Genomic DNA, 16,532 nt, shown 5'->3' on the forward strand with positions numbered 1-16,532 from the left:
GAATGGATAATCTCTGTAGGTTCCTTCCAACCCTAATGATTCTGCAATTCTGTGGTATTAAGGTACATATGCTTATGTATGTATCTTCGTACAAACATAAGTATCTCTATTTACCACACCTTCATACAGCCATAGCTACAGACGTCCACACACACGGTTCGTGTGCGCGCCGAGACGCTCACACCTCCACTCCTGTGCCTGCACAGCCGCGTCTTTGGAATATATGCAGGCGTGTAAGTTCTGCACGCACACTGCCCCATCTCTCCTGCACGAACACCGTCTCCCTGTGCTCTGTGTGTAAATTCACACCCGCGCTCTGCCGGCGGGCCGGGCCGGGCCGTGTCCCCATGGCAACGCGCGGGGCCGGCGCGGGGACAGCGGCGCGGGGACAGCGGCGCGGGGACAGCGGCGCGGGGACAGCGGCGCGGGGACAGCGGCGCGGGGACAGCGGCGCGGGGACAGCGGCGCGGGGACAGCGGCGCGGGGACAGCGGCGCGGGGACAGCGGCGCGGGGCGGGCCGGCATCGGGCCGGGCTGTCAGCAGCGGCCGGCTCGGCCCCGCAGGGACCCTCGCTGCAGTGAGCTAACCTGGTTATACGGCGTGTGTGCTTGGACAGCATGTCCGGCGAGCTGAGCCAAAGTGTCATCAAGAGAATAATCCGCCAGGTGGGCCTGGAGTGCGCTGCCCAGGGACAGAGCCTCTCGGAAACCTTGGTGGCCTTCATGGTAAGCGGAAAGGAAGGGCTGGCAGCAGCTGAGGCTTTCAGGGCTGACCTGAGCTTGGAAATACCTTGGTCTCCAATCGCCTGCAGTGAGATATTTTAAAGGGGCACTCAGCGACATCCAGTATTGGGTCCTAAAAACCTGAAAAAGTATATTATACCCCTGAAATCTTATGTGAATGTAATACTCCAAGAAGGCTGCAGGTGCTGAGTCCTGCAAACTCTCTGAACTCCAACTTGGAGCTCTTTCTTCTGCAGGCAGATAAGCCATTGTTTTCTTTCAGAAGTGAAAAAGAGAAGTTTTACCAAGTTTTACCAGGTTTTCTTCACACTCTCATAAATTAACCTGTGATGCATAGGTGAATGTTTAATGCAGCAGCTATATTTATTCTTCGATGTTCACCTCCTCCCTCTCTTGTGATAGATAATTTTGTTTGTTGCTATGCTCTGACAGGGCCAGGTAGTATAAATGGGCTGGATATTTGAAGGAACAGGCTTTGATCCCATTTAAAGTGAAAATTTAATAGAATCAATCTCAGTATTGTCCTTGGTAGACAGCTATAAATATCCTAAAAACATTTTATATTTTGGCATCTCTTAGGAGACACAGCATTGCTGCAGAATATAGTCTGAATGCACCTGCAAAGCTGTCTGAAGAAAGATGGGCTAGATTCCTTCTTTATTGATGATCCGCTCTTGATAAACTTGTATATAAATGTAAATGCTTCACAGCAGTACTGTTAATATGCTATTTTTTCCCCTAAAGGTGACACTGCAGCTTTAGAAAAAAGATTGGGCTCAAAAGCAGTATTAATCAATTAAGCAGGAAAATATTAATGAGTAAAAAATTCGTACAAGTAGCTGGCAAGACACACAGCATGAACACCAATTGCAAACATGCACTTACTTTCCTTCATGTAGAAAACTATGGGGTTTTTTATTCAAATGGCAAATGTTTATATCGATGCATATAACACCAACTTAGAAGTTAATAAACAACCATGATAGATTTTCAAAAAATGTTACTTAGGAAAATATTTTTCCAAATAATTTTTAAAGGAGCTATATTTAAATATTTGTATCAGAAAAATATTTTTTCTTCATTTGTGCCTGAGAACTGAGATTGAAACTAGGAAGATGTGAAATTAAGTAATTTTGTTTAATTATCAAAGACAAATGGATAAAAAAGAATAGTAAAGAAATATTGAATGTATCTGAGATTTTTCAGAAAATAAAAAGTGAGTTGCAAAGATGGTATTTTGTGACATAAATTAGTATCTTTCTTTTGGCAATCTCTAGGTGAAAGCTGTTGTTTTAGATCCAAGAAATGATTTTAATATGGATCGAATACTCACAGAAAACGATATGCAAGATCTTATCCAGGTAATCGTGACATGATGTTGAGAGTCACTACCTATCTAAGACTATAGCATTATTTTCTACCTATTCCTGTAACTAAAATGACATGAACACTTTCAAAATTTAGAGCTGCTTTATTCTCATGGCTCTGTAGCTAAACTATGGATTATATTTCCATAAATAAATGCCTTAGAGGAGCTTTATATGGAGAAAATGGTAGTGAGGGGGCTCTACAGCTGTTGTGAAACCTGTAGTAGATCACTATCAGTTCAGATGTTTCCCCAGAGATGAGAAAGAACTCACTTCTCTGACTCTCTTTTTAGCTCTGTGTTACCAGACTGCTTGACACAACAAACCCAACCCTAAGCACAATTAAGATGCAAGTTTACTTTGATATGAACTATGCAAGCCGAGGTAATTTCAAATATGTTTTCATTGAAGTTGATTCTGAGTTTATAATTTAAGAATAGTAATTACTGTTAAATGAATCCTGTCAGTAAAGCAAAATAAAAATCCCAGGAGAAATATGCTGTACAAGAGTCTGATATTTCAGTATGGATATAGTAGGGAAGAGTGTCCATTAGATTTGAGAGTACACTCTTCTCATGCTCTCTGATTTACTGAGTATAAGAGTATTAGGTTGCTTGAGGACAATTACACTTTCAGGTTCAGTGGTTAGCTGCCTTCAGCAAGAAAAGCTTGCACCTGCACCTGTGTGTCTGACAGCATTCAGAAGTCAGTATTTTATCAATATCCCTACTTGGGAGATTTGAGTAATTTTGAACAATTAGTTACAGCTTCAGCTGAGTACATTTTTGTCTCATCGGTAGTAATTTTGTATGGTCTGAGAATGAGAATGTGAAAATAAAATGAGGTGAGGAAAATGCCTCTGCTGTAAATGTAATCCCTGATCTGAAAGGGACAGTGGAGGCTGGCTGGGAAATAGAAGACACAGAACAAGAATAGATGTGAAATAAACATTTCTGTGTGGGGAGATAATGAAAATGTTTTCCTGTTAGCATGGATTAAACCCAAAAATTAGCAACACTGGAAGCTGCTCCTAAATCCTCTGAACTCTATAAGCTCAGTAACTCCAGTAAGTTTTTGAGATCTTGAGTAGTATTCAGACTTGAGAATGTAACTTCAGGTGTGTTTGAAATATGTGTGTAAGTTAGGTCCTCCTACAGTCAGAGGAGTCCAGAGAGACAGAAATTTGCTCTTTAATTTGGCCTGAACAGTTCTCAGGACTCTACTGACTGATGTTAATTATGCTAATTTTATTAATGTTTAACTCTGCTGTTTTTAATTCTGATTGTTTGGTACTATGAACATCTCTTCCACGTACCTGTGCTTCAGAAACCTTAAGTTGGTGCTCTGACTTGCATCCTCTGTATGAACCAAATTTCAAAGCATTTAGATAGCACTTTCTAAGTTACCTTCTTTCCTAGATGAATTACTGAGTGAGCAGGAGCGTGTTCTGGAAGGAAAACTGGCTCCTATAGTTAGAGCCATCACAGAGAGTGGTCCACGTGTGCAAGAAGAAATGGAGAATGTGTGTCAAAACATCGTTACCTATGTGCTGCTGAGATCTGGCCTGGGATCCCCAACAGATATTGAGGCTGTCAGAGAGGTAACAGGTCAGTAAACTCCCAGCTGTGAAATTAGGCTTTTCTTCTTGAAAAAATAAAATTTCACCTTCTCTTTGCTGATGTTTAGATACAAACATGGTAAACTGCGATGAATGCTTGCTATCCAAACTGTCACTGCTCAGCTTTGAAATGTAAATTTCCCATAGATTTCCTACTTTTTGCATTTGTTCAGAAGAGGCTATTTTTGCTTATTGATTTTCTTTTCCCTCGTATTGAGAGTTTTCTCTGACTTTGTAATGCTTACAGCTGCCTTGCAGAGTGTATTCCCCCAGACAGAGATGATTACTTTCATCTCACTCAGTAAGAAGGACAAAGAACAACAGCTGAAAGATCTTGCCATGCTAGTGACAGGAATTCGTTTGTACAACAAGCAGTGCCAGAAAGGAGGAAGCGGCATTGATGACTGTAAGTAAACAACTACATTTGAGTTGGGTATTCCCAGTTCATTCTTCCTGGACTTCTTCACTGGAACTGCTCCAATAATTTCCCATTTTAGGGAGCCATATTATTTTTAATGGTATTTTACAAATTAGGAAACAGAATCAAAAATAGTGCAGATTCTCTCAGGAAACCCATGCCAGTTGTAGTAACAGAGTTGCATCTATGATAAAGCAAAGTTTTCTCACATTCCTTGACTTGACTGTTGTGGCAGCAGCTCCCTGGTCACAGAGAGCAGGCATAGACTTTCCCAGGGAAGGCTGTGAGAAGATCAGAGAAAAGAATGAGAATCAATTCTTATATCCACTTGTTGCACCTGCTGTTGTGCACATGTGGAATGTGTCACGGAGATTTGTTTACCAAAGGGTGATTTCTTAATTGGACACTGGATGGTGTTTGGATTGATTAACCAATTAGGTCAAAGCTGTATTGGATTGGCTGTAAGGGTTACTGAGTTTCTTAATAAGTATAGTATAATATAGTATAAGATGATATAATAAAGCAATTGATCAGCCTTCTGCAATCATGGAGTCAATGCTAATTATTCCCCAGCTGGGGGCCTGTGGTGACACACTGTGGTATTTCCACACTTGTAATTCTAAATATTTGCAACAACCTGACCAGTGAGATAGGGTGGTTTAATCTGGTTTGCAAGTATTTGGAAATGCGTGAATATAAGAACAAAATGTAGAAATCAAAATTTTCATTGGAAGACCATTATGCTCAAATATTGCACTTTTACCACGTGGTAATGATTTCATTAATTCCTTTTATACATATTTTGTATTTATTCTGTGTGACTAGTGCCAGGCATCCTGAATGAAGCCATTCCATTGGCTACACGGACTCTTGATGAACGTCTGAATTCCTGCCAGCTGCTAGCCCACCGCTACACAGCCCTGCTGGAATCCATGCAGGAAGAGCCCCAAAGGTTCTCCCGGCTTAGGCTTTTTAAATTAAAAGAAGCACTATTCAATGTGAGACAGTATGAAGCCTTCCTTTGCATCCTTCAGGTGAGACGTTATAGCCTGTGGACTTTTATTGCAGATGGAATGTCTTCAAGTTACCTACTTACACAGGACAGAAATAGAAGAAAATATATTCTGAAATAAATGAAATAAAATAAAATAACATACATCTTTAGATAAAGAACCATAGATTGTTTAGGTTTGAAAATATCTTTAAAATCATTGAGTCAAACCATTAACTTATTAGCCTGGTACTGCCAAGTCCACCATTAAACAGTTGCTTGCATACTGATTCTCTGTCCCAAAAGGCATAAGAGAAAAAAATCTCCTTGATCAATCCATAAATCATCTCAGTTTTAGTCTGCAGACACCCCCAAAATATCTAGAGTCATCAAAAGTCTTTAAAGAATACAATTTAAATTCTTGTTTTGTTAATTAAAAGATTTTCATTTGTCTTTTGAGAAACTGCAGGTTTTTATTAGTCTTTCCTGTATAAGGCATTGAAAAAAAGTCTTTTTTTTTTTTTTTTGTTTTCTTCACTGGGAAAATGTAGAGGATTTTCTATAAAAATTGGTAGTTTATGTGTGACCTGAAGTGCCTGAACACCTGAACATTTAAGAAAAAATGTATTTTGTGGATAACTAGAGTACATTTCGTTCCCTAAAACAATTGTTCTGAAAATAGTTGAATGAAGAGGGCCAGGTATTTACGTATTACTAAATACTTGATTTTGGGAGTGTAGTATGTCTTATCTGATGTTCTCTTTCCAGTCTAATGCAATTTCAAGTGCTCAAGAAGTTGAATCATTGGATGTTCAGTTTGAAGCAGCAATGATGGTATTGAAAAACACAGTGCAGGATAAGACTTCAATAGAGTCCAGAGAAGTTTTTGTAAGTATTATGAATGGAAAACGCATTAGTTCTTCAGTAGAAAACATTATTAAAGTAAGGTACTTTGCTGGTGTGTTTTTGAATAGTTTATGTTTAGCAAGAAGCTCTAAATTTTTTCTCTAATACAATGTCATCTATGATTTTTGAAGGGACAAATAAAAGACTAAAGTAAGAAGAAGGTAATGTACACAAAGGGAGCAAAGGAATTAAATGGTATTTTACTGTGTCTTGAGTTGTCATTATTTGTAGATTTCCTTTTTTGTGTGTGTATATATTCTTTCCTGTTATTTGCAGAAACTGTAAGAACATAATGATTGCAGAAAACAGCACAATAGAGTATGATTCTTTTAAAGTTATTAAAGTTATTATAACAATCCCTGTAATTACAGTATGAGTCATTGATATAGTTTTTCTGAAGAAACTGGGTTTCTGTGATGGGCTGTCAGCCTCTTTTCCCCTCCCAATAGCTTCTGAACCTGTTGGCAAGTTTCAGTCACATTTGTCAGAGTCCAAAGATCTCAAAATATGTAATTTTCTGCAAGTTTTATGGGGGAAAAGAAGAGCAGCTAGAGACGCACAATTAGAGCCTTACCAAGATCAGGTCTGAAATGGAGTTTGCTCTCTGGCCAGTGAGCAGCCACTGAAGGATTGATATTCTGTACTGTTGCATCCCTGGTTGGGAACTACAGGACATGGGAAAGAGGTATTAGGGGAAAGGGATGATGAGTGCTGTGATCTACAGGTATTATGAGAGAGGCTGTTTAAAGACCCTGTGAAAACCTGGGATTATTATGCTGGCATGTTATAGAGGAAAAAGGAGAGAAATATGCTAGAAACCAGCTTTATTTAATTTGCTTTTCTTGTAAGAGCTTGTTATTTTGTGTGATTTGATTATCATTCCAATTCCTTGTGGTTAGCTGCTGCACCAGCATGCAGTTTCATACATGTTTTAGGCTATTTTTCAACATTCTAAGCTAATTATTAGAAAGCAAAATAAAGTCTGCTGTGGAGGAAGAGGAAGATCATGACCCCCTACCTACTCAGAGTATTTTTTACACTTCCCATAAGAGCATCCAAGCTGGAAACTCATGGGAATGGCACTTTAACTAAGTGATCCAAGCTTCAATTTATGTATGCTTTTGATTTTGCAAACCAGATGTTCTCATTTGGAGAACATTTCCCCCTTTTGTCCAGGTACTTAAAGCAGTTTTTCCTCTTCTATATCTTTATGGGGCTTGAGTGACTGATGTACCTTATCCTTTTCCCTAAAAGCTATCTGTTGTTTGCTGCCTTTCTGGAATTTTTTTTTCTCTTCTGGCTGGTTAATTGTTTTGTCTTCTCTGCTGAAGACAGAATATATAATGCCTTTTGATTTCAGATCCTTTTCAGGTAGAGATTGTTCTATTAACTCACCATTTAAACAACTTTTCTTGTCTTTGGCTTGTTGCTGACAAGCTGGATCCTCTACAAAGGTAGAGAAGCAGGGCATTCTGTCTTTTAAAAAGCATAGGATAAGGCCTATATTTGTAGTAAACATTTGTTTTATGAAAAATAGTACATTTCATTAATATTCTTTGTTTATTCTATTAAGAATGTTTTTGATCTTCCTTTAGTTTCTTCTCTTTTTGTAACCATAACATTTCCACAGCATTAGCAATGCTGATGAATTCCAGAGCTGGCTCTGTTGACTGCTCTTATGATAATGTTAACATGCATAAAAGGTGTGGTTAAGTGTACATTTCAGATTGGTTGAATCTCTTCCTGTAAATACTCTCTGTATGTTTAGATGTAACAGGGCACATTTTATGTCACTGTCATTGAAAACAGCATTTAAACTTAAAGTTTATATGTGCCTACACCTGTATGCCAACCGCATGTCAGTGCTGGGAAGGGGGCCTCCAGTTTTGCCTTGAACCCCGAACCACTCTGAAGAGGCCTGCACCCCTTCCATTTGACACACACGATGGCCTGGGGGCTGTGGCACTAACTCACTCTGGAAGCAGGGCAGACAAAATAACAAAACCTGATAGTTTGTATATAGGTGTGGTTTTACCTACTTTGGTAATTAATCAGGTGTGTTGCTTCTGGTCCTTACTCCTGTACACCATATTTTCAGTAATAAAAGTGTATTGTCAGTGAAGTGCTAAATTCAAAGCATGGTCAGAGAGTACATTTATTTGAGAAAGGCTCTGGAGCAAAATATAGAAAAGTACAGCTCTTGCCTGTGGGTTGACATGATGGATATACTTGCTTTAGGCATATGTGATGGAAGCTCCTCTTACAGTGTCCCTGAGTTCCTCTGGAATTTCTGGTTGCTGAAGGCCTTGGAGATCAGCCCTGCATTGTTCATAGCTGAGATTGTTGTGCACAGTGCTTGGGTTGCACCATAGACATAAAACAAATCTACATTTCAGATAATTTTCTTTATGTTCTAGCCTCTGTTTATGGAACTTTCCAAGCTTTGGACTGGCTTCCAGGATGAAATGCTGCTGCTAAACTTCCTCACAAATATGGCTGACAATCTGCAACAATTCTTGGAAATCCAGTCACAGCTTTTTCCAGAGGAAATGCTAACATCTCTTCTGGAAGGAGTGACTGTGAAAAGTGATGTGGAAAGGATAAATGAAACCATGGGTATGGAAAGTTGAAACTTTTTGGATTTCCTTAATTTTCCACGATTTTGTAGTTTGAATTTTCTTTACAATAGATCCTTTACAGAAGGTGTAAATATAGATTTTTTAATACTCAGAATTTGCACAGTAAATTAAAATAAGCCTTGTAGGTTATAGATTTACATTTTTATGTAGTGTAGCTTGTGATTCTATTTTTACATATAAAATTAAAATAAAACTTCTAGATACAAATATACCTTACAAAAATGGCAGAATGATCAGAGAATATTTATAATTTTTTGTAAAAGTTTTTATGTGTATTTATGTCTTTTTATACCTTTCAGAACTTTGGAAATTGAGGGGTAGGTTGTAAACAAAATAATTTAACAGGGCTTCGTTTACCAGCAGAGTTTTTTTGTAAGATGGTATCCCTAGGAACCAAGTTTTATGCCAGGGAGTTAGTAATGCATGTGAGGGTGAAAACAAAATCAAATAATAAAATATTATCTTCTTCTTGTTGTCCCTGTTGGCTTTACTTCTCTCACGTTTTCAAAGAAAACTAATGCTACTAAAGAAGATTCTTGCAGGACTGATTTTCAGTAGGTTCTCTTTTAAGGCAGGACTAAAGTTTGGCTTTTGCGATCTGGGCGCTGCAGGTCATCCTGTGAAAACCAGAGTTAACTGGTCATCCTGTAATATTATTAGCTTTTAGTAATCTGATATTTTAATGTTGAAATCCTTCCTCTTTTATCTTTCCTTAGGAAGCAGAGTGAATGTTTCTGATTTCAGGAACCAAGAATGGCTTTTTCCAGAGACGACTGATAATTTTGATCAGTTGCTGATCCAGTACCATGGTTTTTGTGCACATTCTATTGGTGTGAAAGGTATTACCCTACCAGGTATGCTTTGTAGTTAGGTATTTTCCATACTGTATGTTTACACAAGGATTAGGAAAAATGTTAAGGCATTCTGAATGCATCCTCTTATGTCCAAACTGGAATACTGTTTTTCCACATTCACAATTTTCACCCCAGGTAACTTATTTCCCTTTTTAAAGTATCTTTTTTTTTTTAAATACACAAATAAACTGCCCTTAGAAGGCAGGATGGCTTGAAGAGGAAGCGGAGCAGAAACAAGATGGGATGGATAAATGTTTCTTCCTGCTCTGTGTGTGTCTGTATAACCTACACTGCAGCTGAATACAGGTTTGGTTACTGTTCATGTGCTATAATGTAGGCATAGGGAAATGGCCATTCCTTCTATTTTATGCATCCATATGTAGTAAATATAGCCATTCATATGTATTTTTAAATAGCCAACCTCATATGTATTTTTAAATAGTCATGATGAAGTACTAAAAAGCTTTTGGTCTCTGTAGGCTCATTTGTCTTGAAAGTTAGCGTTATTTCAGCTATTCTAGTTCATGTTTTCCATCTCTCTATACTTTCTAGAACCTGTCCATAGAGATTTTTTTTAAACCTATGGGAGTTTGAGAGGAAAATATGGCCATTTAATTGTCAGTGTTAAAGAGCAGATATTTTATTGGCAATGTAATTTACTTACACTTACTTAGTATTTCACATGAGAACAGCTGTCCTTAGTTGGATTGAAGGTCTCTCTAGCCCTGTATCTGATTACTGCACATGGACAGTCATGTACAATTTAAAATTATGAGAATTAAAGTCAGAGTGATCTTTCCTTAATTATATCCTTTCTTGTTCTAGCAGTTGGTGGTTATGGGATTTCCTCTGATTAATGTTGAGTCTGTAACGTTCTGTTGAATAATCCTTTAAAGAGATTTTTTGTTCATCTAATTGATTTTGGAATCCATCTAGATTTTGACATGGGATGTTCTTATTCTCAAGAGCCCCACAATTATAATTATATATGCTATGAAAAGGTACCTCTTTTTCAGATGGTTTTAAGCTCTGGCTTGATAATTTCAACAAAGACTTGATAGTCCTTCTGTTAGGAAAATTACTAAATAGTAATTTTATGTTGCACACAATTCATGGTTTTACAAAAAAAAAGTATTATTTATTTTTTTCTTTGTAATGCTGAGGAGGCTTTCTTCTTTAACCCCTCCTTCTATGAAAGGTATCACAAGCCTTTGATCACTCCTAGCTCCCTTTTATTTGTTGTGTTGGAACAAAATGTATTATTACAAATGTAGCCTACAGGTTGTTATAATATTGGTTTTCTTCTCTTCCTCTGGTTGCATACTAATAATTCCTTTTTTGACTGAGTATTTTCAAGGCACTGTCTATGATGATTCTGGTCTTTCCTCGGCAAAGACATTTAAGCACAACCTGCCACTGTCCTTGAAATCAGTCTGTGTTTTCCTATATAAGTTACTTGGCCTTTATTGACACTTCATTTTCTCTGTTAATTTGTTGTTCAGCTTCCCAGCTGCTTTATCTGCTTCTTCAGTTCATCTCAGTGTTATGCCCTTTGGTGTAAATGCACTAGTGATCTGCAATCAGGTATTTGCTGGAGATTTTAAGGGAAACATTTGAGAGTAGAGACTGGTTTCTTACGCCTTTGCTATATGTGTTTTATCTGTTGTTTTTCTGAGACATGGACCTAAGGCATGCTGGATGTGAACTGATAAAAAGCAGTTTTAGTGACCTAACAAAATAGAGTTTTCTGTATTTAAAAAAAGCTTGCTTACAAGGGCTTATACTGAGTTCAGAAATGAAGGAAGTGAAAATAACTTGAGGGAACACAGAATCTTGATTACAAATGTCTTTTGTATTGGATATTATACTGTTCACTATTTTAATTTGTGGTGTTAATTTTGGGTTGGTTTTTCTTCTCATTTTTAGGAAATCCTGCTATTGGAATTTTGAAGCACAACGGGAAATATTATGTTTTCAGTTCAAAAGAAGCTGCATACATCTTTGCTGAAGATCCAGATAAGTTCATTCAGTTGAATGTAGAAAAAGCAAAAGAATATGCAGAACTAATTCAACTGCTTGAGCTCCATCATCAGTTTGAATACCTTGTCCCGCATGCACAGGTACACACTGCCCATGCCTCTTGCTAAACAGCTGCTGGGTCACCGGTTGGTCTGTCCTTTCTAAAAGAGAATATATCATACCTATCTTTAGGAAAGAAGTAAAGTCCTCTGCCTATCTGAAGGTCCATCTTTTCCAGGTCTTCAGAGCATTGAAGAAATGTTTCTACTTAGTGTCATTCTCACCTTATCTATTAATAGGAGAATATGTAAATCCAAGGCATTCTGGTAGTGATAAAAGCTGCTAGTCCGTAGCCTAAGCAGGTCTTGTGTCTGGTGTTTCTTTTCCTCATTTTTGCAAAAGTAGCTTAAAGGACCAGTAACTAAATGCAACAGGAGATATGTCAGATATCAAGTTAAGTGGAGCTTTAGCTCAGCAGTCCATCCATGTGCGCTGGATGAGGGTGTAGTTGTATCTGGGGACAGGAGTTATGGAACATATTAAAAAATAAAAGGAGAGTCATCAATAATGAATGTGATGTGTTATTATGTGAAATCTAGAGACTTGATTTGGATTTATAGACAACATTCTCTGTGATCAACTTGTGAATTTTAGATTCCTAGCAGTGGAAAGAATGTAGTCTTGAACTGGCCCTTGGTTTGAAATATAGTTTATGTCCCAGCTATAGCAGAGATGTGTGCACTTCTCCCAGTTATGATTTGTGATTTTTAGTCCATTTGTGAAGACAAACTGAGGTGCCTATGTTATAAAATACTGCTGGTGATGGGACCCATTTTTCTAAAATCCAACAATTAAGCAATTGCTAGGTAGAAAGGAGCCTGCAGCCTCTGCCTCATAAGTTTTCTGTAAGAAATTAAATTCATCAGGTACTTAATGTTTTCCTTTTAGTGGGGTCATGAAGAGCAAAAATATTGTTGAATGTAAGAATCATTATCCACTTGTGGTTTGCAGGTCTCTATTTGCTTTTAAAAAGTAGCATACACATATGCTATTTCTGTGTATTCTTCTTAATGCCTTGCTTGGCTTTGGTTGTTTCTTTTCATCCAGGCCAGAAAAGCAAGCAAAAGTTCGATGAAACCACCCCCAAAATGTGAGAGTGGTACTCAAACTGATACTCATATCTTGCCTCCAACTATTGTGACATCCTATGAATGGAATGAATGGGAACTGAGAAGAAAAGCTATAAAATTGGTTTGTACTGTTATTACCAGACTTTCATTGTTGGATATAACAAATTTGTGAATAAATTATTCTTAACTTTTGTTCCTTGAAACATAAATCTAACCTTTTATTCAAAGACATATACTTCATTACAACTGGCTCAATTTTTTTCTAGATACTCTCTTTCCTTACTTTTACACTTCTCTCACTTCTTACATGTTTCCCTGTTTTTTGAGCAGTGCTTCCACTGCTATGTCTATTAATTTCAAATTTTTTGGTTGCCTTCTTTATGTAATAAGAATTTGTTGTTTTGAACTGAATTGCATTGAATATTAAGGTTGTTCTACATTCAAATCAATTTAATGGGTGAAAGATACTACTGTATAATTTCTTCGTGAAAAAAAAGCCAGAGCAAATGTTTGTCATACTATCAGGATTTTCTGATGGATTGGAAATCACAGTCTGTCCATAGAAGGTTGACCACATTTTAAATTAACAGTAAATATGTCAGAAGCTTCTTTCTAGGGTTTGCCAGCACATGCAGTTGTCAAGGTATAGCACCTGATTTTCAGAATTTAGCAATGAACAACTTGTGAGTACAGAGAATATTGCAGTTAACAATATCAACTGAACATATAATACTAAAGAGGTTTTTTTTTCTTCTGTGAACAGATACACTGTGGAGGCTTGTGATCTACTGGGCAGCCTATTTCCTTTCTGTTTTCCTTTTTGCCATGAAATCTCTAACATTATGAAAGGAAACCAAAATTTTGGACTGAGGAGTCTTGCCAGTGTTGCTAGCTCATAAAGGATTCTAAGAAATAGTTGTTACTGAGGTATATAAAAAAGCCAATTAGGTTTACAAGAAGCTTAACTAAAAGCCCCTTTTGCTTTTGTAAAGGACAAAACTACATAAATAAACATAAGATGTGGTCAGTGTCTCTTCAGCATAAGCAAAAATGGATATTTTCCAATATCTGGTCATGAAGACCATTCACAAACAAATTTGTAGCTCATTAGTTTGAAATATTTAGAGAATGTACTTTAAAGTACTAAGGGCGTTTTAGCCTCAGCTGTCCAAATATGAGATTAGTGATGTGGAGCTGAAAGAAAAAATCCAGATGCATGCAAAAGTGCTTTGACTATGCTAATTTGTAATATGGAGGTGATAAGACATTTAGTAACAATGTGATAAAATAACAGAAATAGTTTACCAGTGCATCAATTAATTTGATACTTCAGGGAAGCATGAGACATACTTGTGGGTTTTGTTAGAGGAATGAGCTCACATGCCTTTGGGGTTTTTTGTGTTTTTCATACTTGGCCAAAAAATGTTAAGAAAATGTTAAAAAATGTTAAGCTATTACTTTGTTAGAAAACCTATATGCTATTAGAAGTAAAAATTTTAGCTTACATTTGTTTCTCTGTGCAAGCACAGCTCCTTGTAATTGCATACATTCAGTCATTAAAACCTCAGCAAAAAAATACTTAATATATTGTCTTTCTTCCCATGCCATCTCCTCTGTAAGTTCCTTACTGTTCTTTGCTGGATTCTGCTTGATGACTCTGCATGTAAGATTCAGTTATAGATTAAGGTACCAAAATGTGCCTACATTTAGGTGCTTCACCTTCCATTCCAGCAGAGAGAGGCATCTCAGTGGTGGAGGCTGGAGAATATTTTAACTTGCTCTGATACAACATTTAGGACATTTGGCCAGCTGTATCACTCTCCAGCTTCCACCGACTCCAGTCTTCACTGACTGGACTGGACTCCAGGGACTTTCTCACTTACATGGAAGGGTCGGAATTCCAGCACATGAGACTGTATTCTGAGGAGAACATTATATCATAATTTATAGTGTTTTACATTGTTGCTGACATAGAAGGCTCGTGGAGTAAGGAACCATTTTTGTTTCGAGTGCTGGCTTTGGAATATTAACACTTTGTGAGAAGTTAGTTTTGTTCATGTACCTATGACAATTTCTGTGAATAAACAGCTTTAATCATAAATTACCCTTTTGCCCCTTATGAAGGGGTTCGTAATGTGGTGTAAGAAGGCATTTTTAAACTTTTATCTGATACTTTGTGACATCAACCCCTAAACCTCATAACTTTTGGCAGAAACCAAAGACTGGAAGCACTTAACCATGAAAACATTTCATTCTAACAAAACAACAGTGAAGCATTTAACAAAATTTGAAGGAACAATGACCAGTGGTATGAAACTATAAAAAGACTAATTTAAAATTGGGTGGGGTACCTAAAGCGCTGTTCACACATCCTGTTAGATCAGGATTTGCCAAATCACAGTCACAACTGTGTATTGTCAGGAGGGTAAGGTGGGCCATGTTCCAGGTTTGTGAAGCCCACGGATGTAACACAGACAAACACTCCTGAGTATATACTGGAGTTAAAATGTTCAAATACAGTTTTGCTTAATCTGATTCTTTTTGTGTCTTTAGGCCAACTTGCGCCGCAAGTTAACTCATGCCATGCAGACTGATCTCAGCCACATGAGAAGAGAGAACTTCACCCAAGTGTACTTGCCAAAAGATGCTGGCACCCAGACTAAGCGTGACAACTCAAGCAATGTACCCAAACCCCAGGTTTTCTTGAAAGGTCTCCGAGGAGGATCATCTCCCACTACTCATATGGTCATAGTAGACTTAACAAGACCACTGGATGAAACCTGAGTGAAAATGAGAAACCTGAAGACACATCTTGAATGTGCATATAAAAATCCCTGAATACATCTGAATTTAGACACTAAAGATTTTGCTGTGTCTGTTGATTCCAAGAACAGTTGGTCTGTTTCATTTAACTTATCTGTTGGGACTGCTGACTGGCATTAAGTGACAGAAGTGATAAGCCTGAAGCACAGATTTTAAATAGGAATTTAGGATCAAGTTGTTCCCAAGGACTTTCACTTCCAACATTTAAATATGTAGCATTCTGGGATTTTACTGAAGTTTGAATGCAATAATTGCTTGTTGAAATACTGTCTTTAAATGAAAAACCTTACCCCAGGAGAGTCACTCAAAGGTCACAGCTCCAGCCTTAGAGCAGAATTGTCAAGAAGGCAAAACCAACAAAATGAAACCAGTCTGGGTCCTTGGGCCTGTCCGTTTGTGCTGGTGTTAACCCAACTCAGTGAGTGTAGATCAAGGCTGGGAGGTTGAGAAGAGGGCGTCTGTCTTGGGTGGTTCTGGCACCCTTTTATGTCTCTAGCAATTTCTTGGCTAAACAGTGTACTGGTGAGCACACTGCAAACCATAGGAACTTGACTTCAGGAGACCTTTTTGAAAGCTCTGTTTTGTTTGTGTTTGAAAACCTACAGCACAACAGAGAAAATTTTTAGCTTTATGTCATTGTGGCAAAGAAATATGTGCCAGGTCTGATCAATGCAACTGCAGATGGTATTTCTGTTTGTGAAAACCCAAATTATTTGAGCTTCAGGATGAAACATCTCAAATGGAAATGGGGTACCTTAAAACATATTCTTTTGTTGACAATAAAGACTTCCTCGAGCTGCTATCTGCACAATGTCCAGATGCACAACTGTGATTGCATAGGGTGTGCTAAGGTTTCTAAATCTCTTTTTTTTTGTGTGTGCATTGTGATGCAGTATGGTTTCCTGGCTGTAGCTAGACAAGCTTGTGACAATGAAGCTTGAAGATTCAAGCTACTGAGTGATTTTTCTGTGACATTGTACAGGATAGCATTCTTTTGTTGTTTTTCAAGGTATCTGGCTTCAC

General features: G+C 37.8%; 1 protein-coding gene across 1 annotated transcript; it reads left to right on the forward strand.

The window, feature by feature from the left end:
• Nucleotides 1–496: 496 nt before the first annotated feature.
• Nucleotides 497–15,763, forward strand: CFAP206 (cilia and flagella associated protein 206). The gene is made up of 12 exons (XM_002195654.6): nucleotides 497–726; nucleotides 2,022–2,105; nucleotides 2,405–2,495; nucleotides 3,530–3,718; nucleotides 3,977–4,135; nucleotides 4,973–5,181; nucleotides 5,907–6,026; nucleotides 8,462–8,660; nucleotides 9,400–9,537; nucleotides 11,464–11,657; nucleotides 12,664–12,807; nucleotides 15,240–15,763. Exons 1-12 carry the CDS (start codon nucleotides 619–621, stop codon nucleotides 15,468–15,470), a joined length of 1,866 nt encoding a protein of 621 aa, XP_002195690.4. The 5' UTR covers nucleotides 497–618; the 3' UTR covers nucleotides 15,471–15,763.
• Nucleotides 15,764–16,532: the final 769 nt, after the last annotated feature.

This window comes from Taeniopygia guttata, chromosome 3, assembly GCF_048771995.1.
Source record: "Taeniopygia guttata chromosome 3, bTaeGut7.mat, whole genome shotgun sequence".
Classification (NCBI taxonomy): domain Eukaryota; kingdom Metazoa; phylum Chordata; class Aves; order Passeriformes; family Estrildidae; genus Taeniopygia; species Taeniopygia guttata.

Excerpts from the sequence above, each read along its gene's own strand:
- CFAP206 (XM_002195654.6), top strand. The coding sequence starts at position 619 with ATGTCCGGCGAGCTGAGCCAAAGTGTCATCAAGAGAATAATCCGCCAG. Across the intron at positions 8,661-9,399 it reads AAGGATAAATGAAACCATGG|GAAGCAGAGTGAATGTTTCT; the intron begins GTATGGAAAGTT and ends ATCTTTCCTTAG. Across the intron at positions 11,658-12,663 it reads ACCTTGTCCCGCATGCACAG|GCCAGAAAAGCAAGCAAAAG; the intron begins GTACACACTGCC and ends CTTTTCATCCAG.